Below are 26,765 nucleotides of genomic sequence, written 5' to 3'. Positions count from 1 at the left end.
CTCCTGCAGAGTCTTCCAATGGAGTTTATCTATCAACTCCGTAACGCTTCCGCTACTACTAAACGATCCTGTAAGGAAGCGCGCTGCTCTCCGTTGGATCTTCTCTATCTCTTCTATCAGCCCTATCTGGTTCGGATCCCACACTGCTGAGCAGTATTCAAGCAGTGGGCGAACAAGCGCACTGTAACCTACTTTCTTTGTTTTCGGATTGCATTTCCTTAGGATTCTTCCAATGAATCTCAGTCTGGTATCTGCTTTACCGACGATCAAGTTTATATGATCATTCCATTTTAAATCACTCCTAAAACCAAACGTATTCAAAAGTGTGAGTAACCTGATTTCAAGGTATGGTCTGTGGCAATTTCTATCAACAACTCATATTCATTTGATGATAGAATGTTACGCTTTTTGTATACAGTGAATGGGTTGACCAACCATTCGTATTTCTGCAGCTTAGCTGTTAGGAAATAATGCTCCAACAATGACCTCAAGCTTCGGAGATGTTCCAGGATTTGATGAAACAATTTCTTCCTAAGCGCCATTTTTTTTGTTTTTCAAAATCTCCTTGAGAAGTGGAAAACACTCGACCTCCCCCTCCTCGACACTCTCTGCCCAAAAATTGATTTTCCTCTTGAATGCTCGAACTTTGTCGGTAGCAATGACCTTTGTTTCACTTTGCCCTTTGAGTGAAATATTCATTTCGTACATTTTGGAGAAAATATCTGACAAACAGGCAAGTATACACTGCGAATTTTCTTCATTAATAAGGTCTGCTAATTTGGTGTTAGGCTCCAAAAGGAAAACTGAGACTTCCAATCTTAATTTGTACAGCCGAGAGAGTGCATTCCCACGTGAGAGCCACCTCACTTCTGTGTGGAGAAGCAGGGAACGATGAAGGCTTCCCATATCTTCACACAGTATTGTGAAAAGTCTTGATTTCAACGGCCTTGATTTTATTTAGTTAATGATTTGAATGGATTCGTCTAAAACTTTCTTGAACGAACAGGTATTTGTTTCGTAGCTAAGGCGTATCTGTGGAGAGCACAATGACTACTGCTGCAATTCTTGGCGTTTTCTTTTATTTTCATTTATTTTCGGACTGTAGGGCCCGTTATAGCTTTTGCACCATCTGTGTACACATCTATGCAATTAGACCATGACAGTTAGTCCTTAAAAAGTCATCCAATAGATGGAATATTTCAGCACCTGTTGTGTTGGCAGGTAGTGGTCTGCACAATAAGAGGTCCTCCTCAAAACATCTAGAATATTCATAACGGACAAATGCCAATAAAACCGCTAATCCTGCAACTTCAGTGGATTCAATTATCTGCAGAGAAAATGAATTTTGTTGGATGCGAGAAACAAGAGTATCTTTCACATCATTTGACATGTCAACAATGCGTCTCTTGACAGTATTGTTTGATAATGGTACCGAAAGAACAAACTTTACTGCCTTTTCGTCTAGCATGCAAGAAACAATATCATTAACACAGGGCTTTATGAGATTTTCTGCAATGGTATGAGTTTTGCCTGTGGTTGCCTCTCGACAACTAACCAAAAAAGAAGATTTTAATGAATTTTCATTAACTGTTTTTGCATGAGTTTTCATGCAATGCTGAGAAGCAGTTAGTTCAGCACTCTTACTTTTGAAAAAAATCGATGTCTTTAGCTTGGAAACCCGGGTGAGTACCTTCAAAATGACGGCACAATTTTACTGGAACCATTGAACTCCTTGGAAGGTCTCGTGCACAGATTACACACTGAGCTTTATCCTCCTTTGTCTCCATAAAGCCCATTTGTAAATAGCTTTCGCTGTATTTATGCTTCTTGGTTATCCCACTTCCACAGGACGTAGCAACCAGAGGAGTACTTGCAGCGTTTGCACATAATAAATCCGGCTGTGGAGCTTCTTGTGATTGTTATTCCTTTGATCGTCCTCCCTCCTCGTTCATTTCACCTGGAAACTTCCCTTTTTGTGAAGACGATGGAGAAACTGCACTCTTCTTTAATGATCCTGACTTCAGCCACCGATCCATGTTAGAAGTAATAAACTGGTCAAAAATAGACTTATGAAATAGGTAGTGCACTGACAAAGGAAGTTTAGCATTTAATGATGCCTGGGACCGCATACGCGCCAACGAGCGCTGTGATTGGTAGAGAAAGCTCGCTCCGCACATGCGTAAAAGATTTCAGCGCATCTACCGCCTTGAGCCGGCGCACAAACGACCCCTGTATTGTGACTTCTGAAATTTTCCCGGCGTATTTGTTCTTCTAATAATTTCCGGGTATGCAGCCGGATCCCGTCGACATTCTGCCACGATATTTCGGCCCAGAGACGTCCGGACATCATCAGGTGAGTACACAACTACTGAAGAGCCCAGGTACAGCTGCGACTGCACCTGGGCTCTTCAGTAGTTGTGTACTCACCTGATGATGTCCGGACGTCTCTGGGCCGAAATATCGTGGCAGAATGTCGACGGGATCCGGCTGCATACCCAGAAATTATTAGAAAGACCCCCATATTGTTGCGAAACAGTCGATCAGAGAAGCCACATCGTCCAGCACTAAACTGTGTATGCGTTCTCACTTAGGAACTGCCAAGGCTGCTTGGGAATACGACCTGAAGTAAAAGTACACATGTTTTTCAAACGAAAAAAAAGGATGAACTTGATTTTCACATTTTTATTCGATAATTTTACTCATTATTTTACACGATTTGGTGAAGGGTGGCCACGGACCCCCTAGAAAGAGACGGCAGACCCCTAAGGGGTCCGCGGACCACACGTTGGGAAGCCCTGGTTTACACAGTTGATTTGTGTTATGGTAAACAATGAATTTTATAAATTGAATTATAATTACAAAACTGAATGAAAGTGGTTACTAGCATTTATACACTATAGTATTGATTCCAGAATATGTTCACATCAAATAGGTAATGACTTACCGGTATTCTAACTGTACATCACTTTACCTGACTAAGAACACACAATAATTGATCTGTGATACAGTTTAAAATTTTCATTACAACTATTTCACAAAGTGCCTTTATACATTACCCGCATCTGTTTCAGTGTGTATCACATACTACGAAACCTGCTGTTATGTACTCCATGTGACTGAATACAGCCTGTTTCATGACAGTATGCATTTTAGTGTGCTGCTATGTGTGAACAACCATAGAAGTCTGAAACGTTACTATCTTGACAGATGTGGCATGTGCCTCACTTGGGAGAGCTGTCTCTATATGAAACTGGAATGTCTCTAGAAAATTTTTCCACACAACCAACATTTCATTTGGCATCCAGCTCCTTCCTCATTTTTCCCTCATACACTCTCGCATTTGGCAGTTTTTGAAAGTGATTGTGATACACTAAAAAGTGAAAACCCTGTCTGAATAGGACTTGGAATACCCATTTGTACTGACCAACCTCTGTGTCACCCTCAGTCCATAGACTTCACTGGAGGTGGATATGGAGAAGCATGTGATCAGAAAAACCATTATCCTCGGTGTTGTCAGTTTTCATGCCCGGAGCTGCTGCTCCTCATTCAAATAGCTCCTCAGTTTACCTCACAAGGGCTGAGTGTACCCCACATGCCCACAGCAATTGGCACATCGGGTGACCTAGTACCTGGGTACTCCTCTCAGCTTGAGTCTCCTAGCAGCTGCTACAAATTATGATGCCTTATGTATAGGAAAACCTGCATTTGCAGCATTTCTGGCAGTCCTGTCAGCTTGCTGCCCCAACTGGCAACTTGAGATTATTGGGACGTAAGCTGGCTTTAGTTGGAAGGAAGGATTTGAAGAAGAAGAAAAAAAGAACTGTTCTTTCTGTGCCACTATGCACAAAATATCTTATTTCAACTCATACTAGTTTCAGTAATTAGCATTTATTTTCCAGTCTCCTCATCAGTTCACATGTAAGTTAACCATCTCCTTAATTGCTGTTAGGTATAAGGGAGCAGTTTTGTTTTCTCAGTATAATACGTTTTTGGTCTGTAGTATTTTTCTTTCATCTCTGTGTATTATTGTAAGAGTGGCAGACAGGTAAAAAGCCGGATGTCAGGAGCAAAGGTGTTGTGTTCAACCTATGGTCCATTGTAGGATTTTTATCCATCACTTCTGGAAAGGTGAAAATTGCCAAGCTGCACCATGGTTCAGAGTCCACAGTTAGTGTATAAGTCTCTCTGTAACTGGATGGGTACATCAGTTCAAAAGTAAGAGATAGGCAACCGCATACCATCTGTAACAATACCATACATTGTATTGTATGTTAACCGGGGACCTAGAAACAACGAAGAGGTTCTGCCCCGCTGCAGCCGCAGTGGTCCACAACCCCATGACAACTATCGCAGTCCACTTCACCCTCCACCGCCCCACACTGAACCCAGGGTTATTGAGCGGTTTGGCCCCTGGTGGAACCCCCAGGGAACGTCTCACACCAGACGAGTGTAACCCCTATGTTTGCGTGGTAGAGTAATGGTGCTGTACATGGATGTTAGGAGTCAATGTGGAGCTGACTGCAATTCAGACCATCATCTAGTGAGAATTAAATACAGGCTAAGATCTCACTATTGAGTATACAAAAAGACCACAAACAGAAGAGTCTTGACATTAATAACCAAAGTCAGAAGAAATATGGAGAGCATATCAGACAAAAATAGAAGAGGGGATTAAGAATGATACCGGTACATGAAATGAGCATATAGAAATAATGTGGACACAATGTGAGATTGCAATCCTTGAGGCAGCTGGGGAGATTTTGGGACATGTACAGACTCAAAGGAAGGCAGATTGATGAAGACTATGTGGCAAGAACTGAGAAGCAGAAATGAAATTATTTCAGAGAAGAGCTAGAGAAAATCTGAATGAATATAATGAGAAGCACTGTGTAGCTAAGAGGGTCTGCAAAAAGAAGAAAAGAGCACTAGGAAAGAAAATATTGGAAGAAATTGAACAGCTGTGAGAAGAGAAGCAAGTACATGAAATGTACCAAAAGATTAAAGAAGGAAATGCTAGATTTCAAGCCAGAACAAATATATGTGGAAATAAAGAAGGGAATTTGATAGAGGAGATTAATAAAGTACTTGACAGATGTGCAGAATATTTCCAAGAGTTACTGAACCTGGAAGCGGAAGGACTATAAGAAGAAAACTAGTGGAAATAATAAATTATGGACCAGAGGTTTTAACACCAGAATCCACACTGAAGGAAGTGATACAAGCCATTAATACCTTAAAAGTACCAGGGCACCTGGAGAAGATCAGATGCAGTCAGAACTTCTAAGATATGGTGGAAAGCAATATATAAAGTAATATTGAACATCTGGCAGGAGGAGAGCATGCCAATGGAGTGCAAAATGACTGTTATGTGCCCCATATGTAAAAAAGGCTATAAATTAAACTGCCAGAATTACTGAGGAATATCCCTGCTAAATACTACATATAAAGTGTTCTCCAAGATCCTAACTAGGAGGCTTACTCCCTATGTGGAAGAGAGAATTGTAGACTATCAGTGTGGCTTTAGAAGAAATAGGTCAACAACTGACCAAATATTCAGATTATGTACACTATTCAAAAAATGTTATGAACATCAAATGAAGAAATATCAGCTTTGTATTGATTTTAGACAAGCCTATGGTACCATCTCAAGAGTGACATTGCAGAATGTTATGGAAGAGGCAGGAATACCTAAGAAGTTCACTAAACCTACTATGATGACCCTCAGTGAAACCAATTATAAAGTAAAAATACAGTACAAGATCTCCAAAGAAGTGGAAGTGAAGAAGGGACTGAGACAGGGTGACAATTTTTTAATTGTTCACTGCAATACCTAGCCTATGCAGATGATGTAGCATTACTCGCACGAAACACTGCTGTGATGGCTTATGCCTATCAACTGGAGAGAGGAGCAAGAGAACCTGGTCTGGTAGTCAATGTCAAAAAGACTAAATGTATGGCAATGACCAACCAGCAAAACCTACCAAATCTCAGGATAGCCGACAAGGAGTGTGAAAGTGTGAGAGACTTCAAGTACCTCAGATTGACTATCACAGAGACAACTGACGTCAGCATTGAGGTGAAAGCTAGAATAGCAGCAGCCAACAGACGTTACTTTGCCACACTACCCCTGCTTAGGGGCTCACTCCCACCACGAAAATCTAAAACCCTTATTTACAAAACAGTTATAAGACCAGTTGTTGCTGAGACAAGGACCATGTCTGCAAATGAGGAAAGGATCCTTATCATTTGGGAGAGAAAGGTTCTGCATAAAATATACAGCACAATAAATGATAAAGAAGGTTGGCACATCCATATGAATGCAGAATTAGAACAACTTTTTGGAGAACCTGACATTGTCACTACCATTAAATTAAGAAGACTGCGATGGGTGGGACATGTGGTCAGAATGGAGGAAGACAGAACATGTAAGAAGATTTTTGATGGCAATGCCGGATGCAGATGACAGAAGGGATGTCCCAGAAAGAGACGGGTGGGCAGAATTGAAGAAGACATGAAAAAGCTGGGTGTCAGAAGATGGAGACAGAAAACCATGGACCAGATAGAATGGCAGGATATTGTGATGCAGTCCAAGGCCCTCCAAGGGCTGTAGGACCAAATAGTAGTAGCAGTAGTAGTAGTAGTAGTGGTGGTGGTGGTAACCTGCTGCTTTAACTTTGTCTTTTTTGATAATCTGAATTGGAATACACCAATTTTTTTTCCAAGAAATTACTAATTAGCACTAATTTAAGCTATTGTTTTGACATTGTTTATGTTGGGCCTCACCAGTATTTAGAATGAAGGAAAGATGTTGGATTAAAAGCCTTTACACACAATACAAACTACTGGCACATGACAGGAATAAAATTGCTATTGTGATTACGGAGTATTGAACACTTCAAGCTCTGATATTTCTATAAATCAAGAGACAACTATTTTCATGTTTGATTATATCCCAAATAGAAATATGACATGATAATTTTTCAGTCTGAATTAAGAATAATCACGTTTTAATTAGTGTTAGTTAAAAAATTGTAATAACGACTGTGTAGAAATGTAAAATTTTACTCATACAAAATTTAATTAATTGAATCTAGAACTTTCATTCAATAAATGAAGCACTCTGTTCACCTGAAAATGATAGGGTGATTGATCTTTAATTAAGTGAAGTAATATATACAAATTAATTTGTTGTATTGACAGATCATGTAATTTATGGTCTTAATAGAAACATATATTTCCTGTCTTTGTATGAAATTATTCACTTTTAATTTCACATAAATTTCTATCTAATTTGGGAAGATGTATGTAAAAAATTACATTTTGTAAATCTAAAAATTTAATATGTAACAATGACAGTAATTGTTTAAAACCATATCAATAGAGGCAATTTGTAGGCCGCCATAAGTTAGTCAGAGGTTCAGTCTTATGTCAGTCATGAGACAGTATAAAATCAATTCTATACATGCAGTTTTCTGCCAAACATCTAGCGAGTGAAATAAATTTATTTGTGAACAAGAAATACTGGAACTTATTTTAACCATTGCATGATTCCCATGTGGTGATGCAGTAACATCAAGATAGACCTATGGCAGCATTAAGCATGGCGGATTACAAAAGATTCATATTATTTATTTGGTGGAGGATATCTACAATATGACATGGTATATTCTTGTTCTTGTGTCAAGCAATGATACACAGCCCAAAATTCACCACCCAAAAACATTTTCGCCCTGTTATATTACTTTCTCTATCTATCTATCTATCTATCTCTCTATCTTTCTATCTATCTATCTTTTACAGGTATACCTCCCTGTGGCCGTAGCAGCTCTGAATGTTAGAGAGGTTAACTTGGATGGAAGTGAATCATTAATTGTGGGAGAACCAACAGAATAAAATCAAAGTGTTTCACACATGGTGTCAAAGAATGATACTGAAAATTAAGTGGATTAATCAAATGATGAGGATCTCTATAGAACAGATGAGAAAAGGAACATGTAGGAAACACTGTCTAAGAAGGCACAGGATGATAAAACCTGCATTGAGAGTCGAGAAAATAATCTTGATGGTACTAAAGGTAGCCCTAGAGGCTACATACTGTAGGATCACATAGAAACTAGAATATACAGAATAAGTAATTACAGGCAAAATGTAAGGGATACTAAGGGACAAAGGGATTGCCACAAGATAGGAAATCATGGTAGACCACATCAAATAGTCAGAAGACTGACTGAAAAAAAGTTAGTAGACCAACAAGCATGGGGAGCAAAGAAAGGGATGGGTTGTTGCAACTGTGGTAGAGATACACTTTGAGAAGCATTAAGTTGTGCACCATCACTAAACTGGAGTCTTAGAGAATGAGTCAGAAAGAGACAGAGAGAGAGAACTGTAGGGGAGGTTGGAATACAGTGCTGGGACTGAAGAGGAAGTGGATGAAAAATGACAGGAGATGCAAGAGTGAAAGCAAGGGAGTGAGAAGGGGACAACTCAGATGGGGAATAGCAGAGGTTTATATCAGGGTAACTGTGAGAAATGAGAGTATGTTGCTGAAACAGTTACTTCTTACACAGTATGGAGGCTATGAAGTTTTTCAGTTGTCGTACCCATATAGAGTGCTACAAAACAAATGCATCAAAGGCTATATATGAAATGGCTGCTTTTGTGGGTCAGATGTCTGTGTTGGGTTAGATAAAATATACCTGGGTATGGTAGGTAGTAAGTGTGTCAGTTTCATGTGGAGGTCTGCCACGTCCGTAAGTGAATGTTGCATGAAGTTCAGGTTTGGGAGCCAGTGTGCCTAAGGGATGAGCAATAATAATATGTTGTCTAGATGACTGATGAAACATTACATTGGGAGATAAGGTTACAATTTATGAGATCTAATTTTTTGTGTGCAAATGGTCTCTCTCTTTTTAGAGTGTGTTCAGATGAATGTGAAATGAGGTCACGTTGAAATTTGGAAATGATGGTGCCCTAAATATCTGAATAAACAACACAATCAACAGTACTGGACACATTTTAATTTATTTGAAAAGATGGTCTATTATCTCTGAATTCAAGTTTATCGTTGCCACATTCAGACACAACACAGAATCTGATCTGTATGAGAGTTTTATATGCACCTTGGGAACAAAATAAAACAAAACAAGCATATCTTTGTGAGCTGGGTCTATTCTAAAAGATATTATCATTGGTTAATGCAAAAGATGCAATGTGGTGTGTCTAATACAGATCTAACAGCAAGAGAAAAAAGAAACAGTGGAAGTGCCTACCAAGCAAGCTGCAAATTAAACTGAAAGAAAAATTGTCTACTGCATAAAAGCGATTAGAATTCATGTCTCTGTGAGTTTATTTCAGTAAAAATCAATGGAAATACATATTGGTAATAACACAGATACCACAAAAAATCTCAATTGACTTGATTTCTTTTGGAGCAGTGATTATTTCATCTGATTTACATATCTGCAACATCAGTATTATTGTAAGCTTAATGGAGTAATCATATTTGTGCAAAAATCTGTAATGCTGTTAAGGAATGATTTTGAGGAAGTTTATTGATATTATTTCCAGTATACAATGAATTTTTGATGTAATTACATGAGTAATCTTGAAAGGAAGTGATATGTCAACTATACCGTCGTTTTTGTATTTATAATCAGTCTTCAAAAGGTATTCACGAGAATAGTTCTTATACAATGTGATTAGTGTAAGCTGAGAAATACTGTATTGAAAGGATCAGTGAAAGAGTGGAATTTTCCTTGTTTTGTTATTATCAAAACTCATTCTCTTGTGATCTTTATCTTAATGTATATTTTATCTTAAAATAACAAACTACTGATACACGGATGCACATACGTACATTTATAAAGAGACAGACAGGCATTAAATTAACTGTGGTAAACTGCTCTCATTCAATAGATTCATACAGTAATTAGTTTCTTATAGACTATGATGCTTCACTTAAAATTAATTTGGTTAGCACATGTACTTTTGTTATGCATTCACCTAAAACATGTTCAGGTAAGAGACAAATCATTTCTAAGTGCTCTTAGTTTTGTAACAAGTAGGTTAAAATTGGAAAAAATGTACTTCATATCTATTTTGTATATTATTTTCTGTTATCAACATTTTTTGGTTCAGAAGTGAACCTTTAGAATAATATATGTTATTGAGTGAAGTCGTTGTACTTATTGTTGAAAATTTTGTTTATTGCCTACATCTTTTTCATAATAAATCTTTTTTTATGTTAGGGTGCAGGAACTTACAAAACCATTGACACACCACTGGGCTCTCTAAGAGGTCAGCAGTTAACCACTACAGCTGGAAACACTGTTTATTTCTTCAGAGGAATTCCATATGCTGAACCTCCAGTTGGGGGTCTGCGTTTTCAGGTGAGAAAAAGACTAGTACAGCAAATTAAAAAATGTATACATTTGTAAATTTGTATTTAAGAGTAATGATCAATGTTAGAAGCATAAAACTATTTTCACATTCAGTAGCTGGTATCAAAACACAAAGCCTCAGGTATATACAACATTTAAAACTGTTGCATCAAAAGAACCAAGACTGAATATCAAAATTGTTAGTCCTTCTGATGGAAGATTTATCTTGCCTATGACCCCAAATATTGTTTCTATTAAGCAAGCATTCAGTTAACAGAAATGTGTTTTTGATAGCATCATCATTTAATTTTTTCTATTTATTATGTTATTGTCATAATTTCTTTTGTAATTTAGTTTAATTTTTTCCTTAGTTTACATTTACTACTTTTGTTGCATTCTGGACTTTCCATTCTTTGATTTTATTCTTCTGTCTTCCTTGCTTTTGCATATTGCTGACATTTGATAGTGACTCGAGTGAATAATATTTAAAACACATACAATGCATAAATATTGCTAATGGGCTACGTTCATTTATGTGTCATATAATTAGCAGGAGCCAAATAATGAAATGTATGACTGTCTGTGGATCCAATGCTCTCTCTTGTACTTTGTAGGAATAGATTAAAGGCATTTGCATTTCGTTACTGGTATCCTATCTTTGTCATACAGAAAATGCATAATTTTTGTATTTTGTAGTACCCTCAACATAACAGAAGCAGTTCAAAGTAGTTATTTTAAATATTTAACAATTAAGCTTATTTGAAATTTTACTGGCTGATCTGTGTTTGAGATATCTTAAAGGGCAATTAATATTGATTTGTCCCATAAGAGTTTGTATCTATGTACAAAAATGATGAAGAGGATCAATAAGATGATACAATACAATACACACTAAAAAGACCAAGCTTCAAGTTTTGGTTCTCATTACTATCTTATTTCTGCACTATATTGCAAATTTTACAATACTGATGACAAAAAATATAACTACCTTCTTAAAAAATGTGCAAGGTAGGTTTCTGAACAATTTCACACATAATTGGCCTTTGCATGAATGGAAACACACGAAGAGAAATATGTTGCAGATAGAGCAATATCAGCTTGTTTCATAATTTCGATTACATGATTTTGACAGGAATACCATCATACAAACCTATCACTGATAGTTGCTCTAAGAACAAGTTTTGAGCCATTGTTGTGCCTTTTCTGTAAGAGTCCTTCATAAATTTCTTCAGACTTTCTCGTTCAGATATTTCTCCCTCCAATCCAGAATCATTAAATGTTTCATCTAGTTTCCAATCTTTTTCACTCTCTTAACAAATATGATGTATTTGTCACAGAATTACAGAAAATATCAAAACGTAATGGCTACATGCATGAAACTCATGACAATACAAGCTTTTAATGGCTCAGTCAGTTGTGACAGCAGCTCTTAAATTCGCCACTGTTTCTTTTGAAATAATTCTGTAAACTGACAACAGAGGGCTGCACCTGTCAAGGGACAGGTAGATATATGTACATACATTGTTAACATACGAAATAAGTCAAAGTTTTTGAGCTTAGTTGACTAACTCATCATAAACCATTGCAGCCCAAAATATACTCATGCATGGATCGGTCGCAGCAGTATCGTGGCCCAAGTTGTGTGCAGGCTTTGTCATCAAAGTGTTAGAGTGAGGTGTCTACACAGATACCATCATAGAATAATCTTACTGATATCTTGTCTACAACATTGAACTTGTATATACTATCCACAGTAGCTAAAATGATGTGAGAGCAGAAGACGCTGTGTTTTGTGCTCTTGTTTAACACATCCCAGGTACACTTATTTTAAACATATCCATATATTCTGTTTCCAGTGCCACAGTAAACAGTAAATCTGGTATCTGTGCATGTTCAGAATCCAGAATAAATTGAGCAGATCTTACATACTGAAGTGTATGATTCCAAAAAAGCAGCAGATATCCAACATTGTCCACAAGAAAATGTATGTTGATGGCAGTAGAATTGTTCTGCAGTTAGCCTCAAATGCCAGTTCTCTGAATGTTCTCTTAATGAACCTCCTCAAAATAAACGACTACAATGTGTATTAGGGATGAAAAAAGACCCACTGTGACACTTGCTAAGGAAAGAGGTGGAGTGGAAATAGGATTTTGCACAACAAGCACATACTAAATAAGAGAATGTCTCAAAACACCTCCAGTGCTTCATTATTATGATGTACATGAAGATGAGAAATTGTCAGTTGATACCAGCAAATGAGTTATAGCACCTGTCATATTTTAAAGTGAACAACCAGTTGCATATGCTACAAACTCATAGTCATCAGCACAATAGTTCCATCCACAAATAGAAAGAGGCCACAGCAGTTAAATTTACAGTCAAAAAACATCATGAATATAATTATGGCAAAAAATTGATCATTTAAATTGATCACAAATGACTGGAGTCATTTTTTTTTTTTTTTTTTTTTGAGAGGTGCACCTACAGGACTAATTATTGAAATTTTGCCATACACTCATAAAGTAATTCATACTAAAGCATCAAAACATACCAATACCTGATATTCTAAGTAGGGTCTGCAAGGAACAAGAAGATAAAGGAGAAATGGAGGAACTAGAAGTACTGATGATTTTATCTGTCAGTGGAGAATTCCTGATTCAAATGAAGGAAGCTACATTAAAGGATAAAAATATTAGTTACCTGACGATATGTAATGCAAGGATTTCCAAATACAGTTAAGGAATTTCCACAAGAACTGTCGTATTTTTGAACCTTTAAAGAAATGATTAGCACTGCTGAAGGAATTTTCTTCAAAGGACAAAATATTATTATACCAGCACAATGAACTGGAAGGACACTGAAATCAATCCATGAAAGATACCTTGCCGTAGAATATTGTTGCAAGAGAGTTGTAGAATATGTGTACTGGAGAAATATGAAACAAGACATTAAGAACTACATATCAAGGAGTAACATATGTCAACAGCATTCAAGAAATGAGCTAGATGAACCAATTATAGTACAATCAATACTAAGTGGTGGCTGGAGCAAATGGATGTGAAAGTTAAGGAAATGTGCAGGCTTTCAGAGCCAGTGACTCCTTATTCTGAAAGAAGGGTTGAGGAGGAAGGAAAAGCATTGAGGGTTACAATTCAAGCAGAACCTTTATTTCATTTTATTTTTTTCAGTGTGTTCCTTTTTCCCTTTCTCATGGTATTTCTGTGCTATTATCTTTTATTCTGTTGTTGATATGAGGTTGCCAACTGTTATGGTTTCTTGTGCTTGTTTGGAAGTGAATAACAGTTAACTGTAGTTCATAAAATAAATCATTATTATCACTCATAAACTGATAATTCATGTGCCCAAGGAATGCCCACAGCTCTCTAAATTAATCAGGTTATGGGCCCAGAGCTGTGTTGATCTACAGGACACATAATTTGCTTATATACTACCAGGAATGTGATCTCAATATTAATATTAATCATGGTTGTTGAGGCATGAATGAAGGGAAGCACTCAACAAAGAAATAAAGTCATTGGAACTCAATGAGACATGGGAGATTGCAGAGTGCTGTCCAGAGAAGAAACTGATTGGTAGCAAATGGGTGTACAAAATTAAATGAAATCTAGGTGGAGATACTGAAAGACATAAGGCGAGGCTTGCAGTCAAAGATTGTATGTGAAGGAATAATTATGATTATGACAATACATCATCCTGTTGGGTGCTTAGCAGGCATTGAGTGGCCATCATCACCAAAGAGGTTCTGTTACCATGTCAACTGAAAGTCAAAAACGTCTTTTTGCAGGGGGAGCTATATGAAGATGTCTGTATGGAAGTACACCCCCCCCCCCCCCACCCCAAAAAAAAAAAAACTTTTGTATGGATTGAAACAGGCTCCTCATACATGGAATGCAAAATATGATACTTTTGTCAAAATTATTGGGTTTAGACAGTCAAAAGTTCATAGATAGTTGTATATTGATAATTTTAGGGATCAGAGAGTGCATTTTCTATTATATGTACCAGTATGTGATTTAATAATTTCTGCAAGTAACTTTGGTGAGAGCAACAAGATTAAAAGAACTATGGAAAATCAACTTTTCATGCAAGACATTTCCAAACTTGAATTGTTTCTTGGCATTGATTTCGAAAGGTCAGATGATGGAATGACTGTGAGGCAATGTATATACTTGCATACACCACTGAAACATTTTGGAATGAATGATTGTAACCTGGTTAAAACATTTGTAGAGACCAAACCTGGAATTAAAGCAGACCAGAGCTGAATAATGATCAAGATCATATATGTGAATTTAAATCATTTCATCAGGTGATAGGTTGTCTGATGTATGGCATGTTACAAAAATACTGGACCTGGGTGTAGCAGTAGATCACTTCAGCAGGTACAAAAGTAATCCAATGGAGAGCCAATGGAGAGTACGTAAAAGAGTATTAAGGTACATTAAGGAACATTGAACTTTGGTTTGTGCTATGGAAGAGAAGGATCTGAATCTGTTCGCAGAGAACAACTTAACTTTTGACTGATATGGATCTCAAGGTCAACTACCCAGTAAGGATTCTTAAAGAAACCTATCTTGTATTCATTTGCTTGAAAGACGGGAACATCAAAAATGAAATACATAGATATTAAATACAATTTTGTCAGAAACTACGTGAGAAAAGGAATTATTGATGCACGTTATATAAATATGAAGAGCAACTGGCTCACTTGATGACTAAACCACTACCCAGTGTACAGTTTGAAAGGTTGCAAGATCATTTAAATCTTTTCAAGGTGGGTTGTGAGTTGGTTGAATTGAGGAGGATTCTAACTCAAATCTTTTAATGGAATTAAGTCTTTCTTTCTTTTCCCTTTTTGTGCATATATTGAGAAGTAAATAAAAGTTATCTTCAGTTCTTCAAAGAAATCATTATTGTTGCAAATAAACTGATAATTTGTGTTCCTGAGGAATGAAGATAAAGGACTTGTGTGGGTCAGGGGAGACTTACTGGACAGTATGAGATAAAGGACTGATTGTTGAGGACTGTACTGGATAACATTGAAATCCTGACAGCTTAAAAACCTTTAAGTTCACAGGTTTCCAAATCTCATCCAGTGCAGTATTTCAGTTGGTTATTGTGTATTCAGTTTGATGACACGTGATAGAAAACATGTTGGTGACACTGTCTGATTTAATAAACTAGCACAGTGTCATCCATGATCATCTGATAATAATAAAATCTTATGCCTTGTGCCTGTACACTTTCAACTTTCTAGCAGCTACCACGACTTATTGTACAGGAGTTGCAGTCCTAACTATTTATTAACATTTCAAGAGCACTTTGTTTACTTTTGGAGTTTCCATAATTCATCACAGATAACACTTATAGCAGTTAGCAGCGGTTATGCACTAAATTTACACTTCCATCACATTTCCCTCCCCCCCCCCCCCCCCCCCAAAAAAAAAAAAATCTGCTGCATACTGTTTTTTTACACACAACGTTTGTCTACTTAGCCAAAGAACTTGTTTTCTTGAGTGCATTTCATTATATCTCACTTCAACATTATCTCACATCTTTCTAATTTTTCTAATATTTGCTTTGAGTGCACTTATCATAAGCTGCAAACTAGAAACAAGTTGATTTAGTTTTGATATTTCGCCTTTACTTTTACATCCACCTGCTTCTCATCAGCCTTTTTTTTTTTTTTTTTTTTTTTTTTTTTTTTTTTTTTTGGGTGATCGATTATAATCTTTGCCGGTATGCCTCTGTGTGGGCTCTAATCTCTCTGATTTTATACTCATGGTCTCTTTGCGAAATATACATAGGTGGAAGCAATATGCTGGTTGACTCCTCGGTGAAGGTATGTTCTCAAAACTTCAACAAAACCCTGTACCAAGCTACTGAGCATCCCTCTTGCAGAGACTTCCACTGGAGTTTATCATCTCCGTAACGCTTTTGTGGTTACTAATGATCCTGTAATGAAGTGTGCTGCTCTCCATTGGATCTTTTCTCTCTCTTCCATCAACCCTATCTGGTATGGATCCCACACCAGTGAGCAGTATTCAAGCAGTGGGTGAACAAGTGTACTGTAACCTACTTCCTTTGTTTTCAGACTGCATTTCCTTAGAATTCTTTCAATGAATCTCAGTCTGGCATTTGCTTTACCAAAGATTAATTTTATATGGTCATTCCATTTTAAATCACTCCTAATGCCTACTCCCAGATAATTTATGGAATTAACTGCTTTCAGTTGCTGACCTGCTACATTGTAGCTAAATGGTAAAGGATCTTTCTTTCTATGAATTCACAGCACATTACACTTGTTTACATTGAGATTCAATTGCCATTCCCTCCACCATGCGTCAATTCATTGCAGATCCTCCTGCATTTCATTACAATTTTCCATTGCTACAACCTCTCGATATACTATAGCATTATCCACAAAAAGCATCAGTGAACTTCTGATGTTATCCACAAGGTCATTTACATATATTGTGAAAAACAATGGTCCTACGGCACTCTCCTGCAGCACACCTGAAATCCCTCTTACTTCCGAAGACATCTCTCTATTGAGAATAACGTGCTGCGTTCTGTTATCTAGGAACTCTTCAATCCAATCACTCAATTGGTCTGATAGTCCATATTCTCTTACTTTGCTTATTAAATGACTGTGGGTAATCATATCAAATGCCTTGCGGAAGTCAAGAAACCTGGCATCTACCTGGGAACCTGTGTCTGTGGCCCTCTGAGTCTCGTGGATGAATAGCATGAACTGAGTTTCACACAATCATATTTTTTGAAACCCATGCTGATTCCTACAGAATAGTTTTCTAGTCTCCAGGAAAGTCATTATACTCAAACATAACACATGTTCCAAAATTCTACAACTGATCGACGTTAGAGATATAGTTCTATATCTTTGCACATCTGTTCGACGTCCCTTCTTGAAAACAGGGATGATTTGTGCCCTTTTCCAATCTTTTGGTTTGCTTTTCTTTTTCTGGAGGCCTATGGTACACCTCTGCAAGAAGGGAGCCAAGTTCCTTCACGCACTCTGTGTAAAATTGAACTGGTATCCCATCAGGTCCAGTGGCCTTTCCTCTTTAGATTGATTTTAATTGTATCTCTATCCCTCTGTCGTCTATTTCGATATCTACCATTTTGTCATCTGTGTGACAATCTAGAGAAGGATCTACAGTGCAGTCTTCCTCTGTGAAACAGCTTTGGAAAATGACATTTAGTATATTGGCCTTTAGTCTGTCATACTCTGTTTCAGGACCATTTTGGTCACAGAGTATCTGGACATTTTGTTTTGATCCACCTACTGCTTTGATATAAGACCAAAGTTTCTTAGGATTTTCTGCCAAGTCAGTACATAGAACTTTACTTTCGAATTTGTTGAACACCTCTCACATAGCCCTCCTCACACTACATTTTGCTTCGTGTAATTTTTGTTTGTCTGTAAGGCTTTGGCTATGTTTATGTTTGTTGAAAAGTTCCCTTTGCTTTTGTAGCAGTTTTCTAACTTGGTGGTTGTAGCATGGTGGCTCTTTTCCATCTCATATGATCTTTCTTGGCTCATACTCATCTAATGCATATTGTACAATGGTTTTTAACTTTGTCTACTGATCCTCAACACTGTCTGTACTTGAGATTCCTATTAATATGATCTATTTCTGTTTAGTAGCAAGAAGAATTTCCTGAACTTAACTTCCTAAAGTGGCATAGCAATGTCACGAGTGATATGTTGTGCCATTTCTTTATAGTCTGTGAAAAGATCCAGGATTTAATTTTTAACAGTGGCACACAGACTAATGACTGTGATCTGTATGTCACCATCACTTGCCCCATGTCTGAACAAATACTGCTGATAAAAATTTGTTTCACTCACTTGACTCAAAATGACTATCTTTGGATGGAAAAGGGATACACCATCATCCTACAAAGTGTAACCTACTTATTCTGACCCAATCATAATGAAATGGAAAGTTCAGAATGGAATAACAACAATATGAAAAGGATAGGTTGCTACCCGCCACATAGAGGAGACATTGAGTTGCAGACAGAAAAGTCCTGCTTCCAAAATAAAAAACACACACATTCACACAAACACAAATCACACAGTCATGGCCATTGTCTTCAGGTGCTGGGACCTCACTCACAATAAAACAGAGCAAGGAAGAACAAGAAAAGGCTGGTTACTGAGTAATGTAATGTGTTAGACTATGGAAACAAAGGAAAACAGCAGTGAGCTGTGGGATGGAAGGAAAGCCATACGGCAAAAATCAAACAGTGGAAAGTCCAGGATGGAATGAGAGCAGTATCAAAAGAATATTCAAATAAATTACAAGAATGCAGCCAGGTGACTTAGCCAACAACTGCCAATATTTTGACAAGACACACCGTTCCATTTTCAAGACATAACTGCAGCAAGAAAGTGCTATGCAAGGGCATTTAAAAGTCCAGCTTTCAGAGAAACTCTGGAGCTTCAAGAGTTTCTGTGAAAACCAATATTTTAAGTTTCCCTGCAGAACACTTCCTTGCTAAAATTTTGCCTTCAAAATGGCAGGATGTGCTCCTGTCAAAATATTGGTGGTTGCTGACAATGTCATCAACTGCATTCCTGTAAGTTATTTGAACATACCTGAAATGTTTTGACATGAATGAATGTAACCCATTTAAGATAACAATGTATATGCCAGGAGAAACTAAGGTCTCACATGAAAAGAATAGACTGCTACTCACCACATAAGTCACAGACAGGTACAATGAAAAATACTGCTAACATTTAAGGTTTCAGATAAAAAAGATGAAAAAATGGAAACTCTAGGTAGGAATAGCAACAATGTAGGTCCAAGCTGCCTGAGATGGCAGTTGTGTATGCATGAGGTGTGCTTGCTTGTGTGAATGAATGGTGTGTGTATCTCTTTCTTTTTCTGACAAAGGCTATGGCCAAAAGTTAATCTATAAGTGCAATTTTTAACTGTCCTGTCTGCAACTTAACATTTCGTCTTTATGGCTTGTTGCAGTCTATCTTTTCCTACACTGTATACAAAAAAGAACTCCTTGTGAAATGGAAAACACACACACACGTTCACACAAGCACAACTCATTCACTTAGCTCTATCAGTATTTCATTCCAATAAAATAAAATATTTATTTAGCACATTGAGCATAATAATTTGACAAAGCAGGACAAATTGAATTTTTCTGTTTATCTCATTATAGGCTTTCATTCACTGTAACCATCTGCAAAACAGAGTTGTTTAGATTTTTGGGTTTTGTGTTAAATTCAGATACATCTTGTCAATTAGATACTTCATGGTCAAATGACAGCTCACTTTCAGTTTTCGGAAGACACATTCACATTGTATTTGGGAACTGTCTAAGCATTCATCTCAGTGAAGACTATTTTACAGTTGACTTTACAAATACAAGTATTTCCCAAAGGTGTCATGTTAAAGAAAGATGTGACATATCAGAGAGTTACATATCAGAGAGTTTTAAAACTGTTACATGTTTATCACTCAAATCAATTGATTTACAAAAGTATTATAAATTTGAATATGTTTTTTTTATGTTACATGATTAGGAAACAAATTAATATAAATTCACATCTGATTTTCCGATAAAAGTACTATTAAAAGAACAACTTGGTTGCAACTCAATTATACATAATAATTCATGCAAAGACTTTCTCTAAAAATATAAATGAGCAAACTAATACCATATGGCTTAATAACTACAAAACAAAATGACTGATGCCAAATCACAAAACTAAGTGCACTATGAAACCATTATGAAACCATAAACTGAAGATACTGATGCTCCTGATGCTTAGTGGCTATTTAATGTTTTTCTAAGCAGTGAATTGCAACCTTTTCATTTCAAACTAATACCATATGGCTTAATAACTACAAAACAAAATGACTGATTCCAAATCACAAAACTAAGTGCACTATGAAACCATAAACTGAAGATACTGATGCTCCTGATAACTTTATAAGAGGTAGGTGCACTTTGCAGAAACAGCACACTGAGATGAAAGTGGTCATTTGTGTGTGTGTTTTACATACCAATTTATGAGTGAGTGTGTGTAGTTCACATTACTGAATTTATTTGCTTGTGTTTCTGTATCTGATAAAGGACTTTCTCCAATAGTTAAAAGAAGCCTACAGTCTGCTTAGCTGCTATTTAATGTTTTTCTAATTGGTGAATTGCAATCTTTTCTTTTCATAATGTTATTCCATCCCAGTTTTTCTATTATTTGATCATTTGTATTTAGTTTAAGAATAATGTATGTATTTTCAAAACCAATACTGAATGACAAAGTCTTTTAGAGTTAACACTGTGTATGAGCCTATATGGTTAAATATGTTGTACTTTGCAGCCACCTGTACCTATATCACCATGGACTGAAAGGAGGGATGCCTTGGCAGCATCAAGTAGTTGTACACAGCTAACTGGCAAAGGAACTATAGAGGGAACTGAAGATTGCCTTTATCTCAATGTGTTCACTCCTGAGGTACTTTCCTATATGTATTTGTTTATTTATTTAGATTCTTGTATCTCATCAGTATAAAATGATGTAGGATTTGTCATAGATGATCTTTCATAGATAACAGAACAGGAAAGATCATAATTATATGTTGCCTAATAAGATTTTCTTACATATGACATGAAACCATAGACTTGAGAACAGTCATAATATATGAAATTAGAATTATAAATAAATACAATTAAATTTTCAAATGAGCGTGTCGTGTCACTATGATGAAGGAAATAGACTGCTCTATTTTTATGGCTGAACTGCTGTATTTTGCATGCTGGTGATTCAAATATTCCTTGACACTATAAAAACTCTTGCTAATCAACATTTCATTGGCCATTTTTTGAATATGTGGAATTTTGATATTATTTTAACTTCCTTTGGGAGTTTGCTACACATAATTTTTGGCTGATAAGGAGCACCTTTTTGATACATGATTTTTGTGTGAATTTCTCTTTGAAAAGCGTTTTTATTTCTCATTTTGTAATTTTGTATTCATATTTGTCATATGACATAGATAATAAACAAATATATAATGTTTTAAAACATGACACCTTTATTAATATGCTCAGTTAATACTGATATGTACATGATACTCTTTTATACAACCCTTCTTCGTATCTGCTATAGTGTCTTGTTGCCTGTGCAGTGTCTGTACCCTTATATCTGAATAATTTCTTTTTTAATTCAATTGATATGTTCAAACATCATGATTTCCTTCTCTGAAATCACTGATGTGTTTCAGTTTGTAGTTATCGAGTAGATGAATTTCTTGTGACTTCATAGCCTTTCCTGGAGTAATAAGTCTTGAAAGTCTCTTCGGGTTTGCTGCTGCATCCTAGAATCTACTCAGTTTAATATTTTGGTGATCGAACTGGTCGCCATCTTCAGGAGAATGCTGCTTCTGCTGATGTGTCCCACTGAGAACTGATGCCAAACTGGAAATCGACACCCTATATAGGCCACCATACTGTACATGTTGCACGCACTGCCCATCACGATTGCCACCCTCCAAGACTGGGTAGGTTGAGCCTCCTTTAGTAGAACACTGGTGGCAACAATATATCACACTCAGGACGATTTTTGAACAGTTGGATTGGCCACACCAATGAATGTTTGGTTTTGATGTGTGACAGTACAGGATTCCATGTCCTGCTAAGAGGAAACCCATGATATCAGTAAATTGAATTATCTACCAAGCTAATTGCAGTTGCCTCTTTCTAGAGACTGTTCCAAAAACCAGAAGTGTTGGTAACTATCTCAGTCTCATCAAATTTCATACTGTGTCCCTCATTTAAAAAGTGTTCTGCTACTAGCAATTTTTCCAGCTGTTGTAGCCTTGTATGATGGCAATGTTCCTCACACCTGTCATGAACTATGTGAATCAAATGGATGATGTTAGCCTTTGCAGATTGACATGGAATTTTGTACACACCATGTTTCCTAAGCCCCAAATCATATTTCACAGAGTTGAGTAGTGCCTTAATCTTAGAAGGTGGATGGAACACATTCTTAATGTCAAAAATCCTTAAAATTCTTCCTGTCTTAAAGGAACTCCACAGCAAAAGGAAATAAAGGCGACCAATCTATGTTCCTCTTCATGCATGTCCAGTGGTGGTCCAGACTCCATAACTCTTCTCAGAATGTCCATCATTCTCAAAAACAGCCATCAAATGTGCTGGTTCTTGGGTTAAGCTATCTGCATCGGAAATGGCTAATGCTCTGCATACCAACATCCTAAGGATGCCACTGCATTGGTTTGGTGTATGACAACTCTTAGAATGCAGATACTGATGTGTGTGTATCGGCCTTAGGTTAAATCATTACTTTTACATTTGAAAAGTTTCATAACTTGTTTCTTTGTTAAGCACAATTAGAGACTAAATGTACACTCCTGGAAATTGAAATAAGAACACCGTGAATTCATTGTCCCAGGAAGGGAAACTTTATTGACACATTCCTGGGGTCAGATACATCACATGATCACACTGACAGAACCACAGGCACATAGGCACAGGCAACAGAGCATGCACAATGTCGGCACTAGTACAGTGTATATCTACCTTTCGCAGCAATGCAGGCTGCTATTCTCCCATGGAGACGATCGTAGAGATGCTGGATATAGTCCTGTGGAACGGCTTGCCATGCCATTTCCACCTGGCGCCTCAGTTGGACCAGCGTTCGTGCTGGACGTGCAGACCGCATGAGAAGACGCTTCATCCAGTCCCAAACATGCTCAATGGGGGACAGATCTGGAGATCTTGCTGGCCAGGATAGTTGACTTACACCTTATAGAACACGTTGGGTGGCACGGGATACATGCGGACGTGCATTGTCCTGTTGGAACAGCAAGTTCCCTTGCCGGTCTACGAATGGTAGAACGATGGGTTCGATGATGGTTTGGATGTACCGTGCACTATTCAGTGTCCCCTCGACGATCACCAGAGGTGTACGACCAGTGTAGGAGATCGCTCCCCACACCATGATGCCGGGTGTTGGCCCTGTGTGCCTCGGTCGTATGCAGTCCTGATTGTCTCCATTTGTCCCTCCATTTACGACTGCACAATGTTGGGGCGTGAGCGGAAGACGGCCTAACGGTGTGCGGGACCGTAGCCCAGCTTCATGGAGACGGTTGCGAATGGTCCTCGCCGATACCCCAGGAGCAACAGTGTTCCTAATTTGCTGGGAAGTGGCGGTGCGGTCCCCTAAGGCACTGTGTAGGATCCTACGGTCTTGGCGTGCATCCGTGCGTTGCTGGGGTCCGGTCCCAGGTCGACGGGCACGTGCACCTTCCGCCGACCACTGGCGACAACATCGATGTACTGTGGAGACCTCAGCCCCACGTGTTGAGCAATTCGACGGTACGTCCACCCAGCCTCCCGCATGCCCACTATACGCCCTCGCTCAAAGTCCGTCAACTGCACATACGGTTCAGGTCCACACTGTCGCAGCATGTTACTAGTTTTAAAGACTGCGATGGAGCTCCGTATGCCACGACAAACTGGCTGACACTGACGGCGGTGGTGCAGAAATGCTGCGCAGCTAGCGCCATTCAACGGCCAACACCGCGGTTCCTGGTGTGTCCGCTGTGCCGTGCGTGTGATCATTGCTTGTACAGCCCTCTCGCAGTGTCCAGAGCAAGTATGGTGGGTCTGACACACCGGTGTCAATGTGTTCTTTTTTCCATTTCCAGGAGTGTATTATTCACTCATTGAATGACATCCTGTACAGGCTGCTGTTCTCTTACCAAACTTTTATCCTTATGGAGGTGGTCTCAGAAAAGGAATTCAGGAGGTGGTCTCAGAAAAGGAATTCAGGTTACTGCAGATAGGAAAAAGTTAACGTAACATCCATTATAAAAAATCTTGTGTAGCTAAAACTTTGCTCACAGTATTGTTTCTACAACTGTCCTCTATGATATGACCATTGATTGTACAGAATGTAGATTCAAAATAAAAGCAAATGGAAACTACATTTGTTCTGGTGCACTTTTGTAATATAGTATGTATGCATACTGTTTACATAAACTGCCATATTTGTCGATTTGATAATTTCTTGAAGATAGGAAGATGTCAAGTTAATAGCTGCATGTACATGTGTCTAACATGTATCTGTTATGAAGGTGTGAAGATATCAATATAACTGTATTCAAAAGTAAAAAGAAAATGAAAATCTGTATTTTGTGAGGTGGAGAAAAGATTGCCATTTACTATCTCAGGTGCAATTAATCAAGAATTGACAAATTCACGCACGGGAAAACAGACCATAGAAATTCTAATGGGTCACAGTCGAGGGAAATAAGATTGAGGGAGCTAGCAGGCTCAAAAATAGGGTTGTTGCACTGACACAGTGTACATTAAATGTAGTTTTGCAGAGGTCACTGACATCCACAGTAGCATGTGATAATTTTTTTACTGAGAGTTTAAAAGAAATAGCACTTGCACACGTAAATAATTTCTCTCTGCTCAAAGCACGTACAGGTGAATATAGCTACTACCAGCATTTCACTGAAGATGAAATTAGTTCAGTTAACACTGTCATGGGCAGTGGAAAACTGGCTTCCTTGCCTGAAGACCTTGTAACAAACTGCAGCAATGAGCATTTCTCACTTCTAGAGACTTTGAAAGAGATAGTATTTGCACAATTAAATATGATTTTGCTGTACTCAAAGCATTTATGCATGTATACATACTACCTTCATGTCACTACAAGTGAAATGGATTCAGCTAACCCTATCATGGGCAGCAGGAGACTGGCTTCAGTCACTATAGATCTTGTTAAGTATTGCAGTAAAGAGCATTACTCACTTACAGATGGTGCTGTGATCTACTGAATGCTTCTGTAAACTCATTGGTGTCATATTGACTTACCTACATTTACACAGTGGCAGTAGTATGTTCCGTACAAACCATTTAAGTGAGGTAGTGGGTTTGCCATTCACTTACTAATTAGGATGAGACATAATACTTTTACAAAACTGTTGTCACAATAATTGTCAGAATAGCATTTTTTTTGCTACATATGTCAAAATCTTGGCTAGTAATTGTTTACAAAGTTACTTTATTTTGGTAAGAAACACCATCCCACTGCACTGTTGGTTTCCTCTGCTATGATCCTTGTGAGATTATATTTTAGATACTCTGATTGCATGATAACCAGAAAATGCTCTTTGATAATTTATCAAATGGTGTGATTTTGATTCATCTTTGCTGTCAAGACAAGACAAGACAATTGTCTAGATTTGATTATTTTTCTTAACGAATCTTTATTTATTCACCAGCATAAACTTTGTACTCTTTAAATTAATTCCCCTCAGATATAATACAGTTGTTCTAGTGTTTTTTTTACAATCCTTGAAGCACTTCTGAAATTCGCTTTTCATTATAATGTTCAGCTCCTTTAGTGATCTGTTTTTATCTCATCAGTAGTAGTAAAACAAGATCCTTACATGGTGCTCTTCAGCCTCAGGAATACAAAGAAGTTGCAGGGGGCATGTCCAGCAAAAACAGTGACTGACCCAATATAACAGTTCTGTTTTTTGCTCAAAAATAATGAAGAAACTTTGAGTTGTGAGAAGGAGCATTATCGTGACACAATTTCCCTGAGGAGTTTTGCCACAATTACACTTGCTTTCTTTAAATTGTTTCATGCAAATGGCATGTAACTTCATAGTATTATTCCTTATTGCCATACGGCCAAAAGGCAGGAACTCATGATGCATTATCCCATTGTAATCAAAGGTAACATTCACATGTGATCAAACTTGTCAAATTATTTTTGGTCTTGAATGTTCATACCTTTGGTATGATTGGGCCATACCTGTATACCCATGTTTTGGCACCTGTTATAAACTTCTTTAGAGGTTCTCGACCATTGTCGACTTCATTCAGTAATTTCTGAGTGTTGTCTATGTGATGTCATTTTTGGTCAAAATTCAACAACTTTGGAACAAACTTTGCTGCTACACATATTGTGTCAAAAAGGTTCAAAAAATTGCTAGGCATGAGCCAAGGAATCTGCTGACATCATCAGCAACCTCTGAGATCGATATTTGGCACTTTTCCAAAACAGTTTTCTTTACTTCCACATTGTCATCAGTAATTAATGTGCCAGAGCATCTAGGGTGGTTATTTTCTTCAATATATTCTTGAACCTCTTTGAAACATTTACACTGCTCATAAACTCTTATCTTACTCATAGGAGATTTGCCTAAAGTCAAGCAGTGAAGCACAATGTGCTGAGCAGCATCTTCAGCAACTGGGTGGTCCAGCTGTCTCTTGGGCACATGAGAGATTAAGATGTTTTTTTTTTTTTTCTGGGGCATATCAAAGGAG

General features: G+C 37.6%; 1 protein-coding gene across 1 annotated transcript in view; it reads left to right on the top strand.

Annotated features, from left to right (window-relative positions):
- The first annotated feature begins 9,845 nt into the window (after positions 1-9,845).
- Positions 9,846-26,765, top strand: part of LOC126327583 (esterase FE4-like) — a 74,713-nt gene continuing 57,793 nt past the window's right edge. Inside the window, exons 1-3 of the mRNA XM_049995900.1 lie at positions 9,846-10,017; positions 10,248-10,388; positions 20,773-20,907. Coding sequence (XP_049851857.1) covers positions 9,946-10,017; positions 10,248-10,388; positions 20,773-20,907 — 348 coding nt within the window. The 5' untranslated portion in view covers positions 9,846-9,945. The remainder of the gene's footprint in view (positions 10,018-10,247; positions 10,389-20,772; positions 20,908-26,765) is intronic.

This window comes from Schistocerca gregaria, chromosome 2 (assembly GCF_023897955.1).
Source record: "Schistocerca gregaria isolate iqSchGreg1 chromosome 2, iqSchGreg1.2, whole genome shotgun sequence".
NCBI classification, from domain to species: domain Eukaryota; kingdom Metazoa; phylum Arthropoda; class Insecta; order Orthoptera; family Acrididae; genus Schistocerca; species Schistocerca gregaria.
This window is presented reverse-complemented; position numbering and strand designations above follow the sequence as displayed.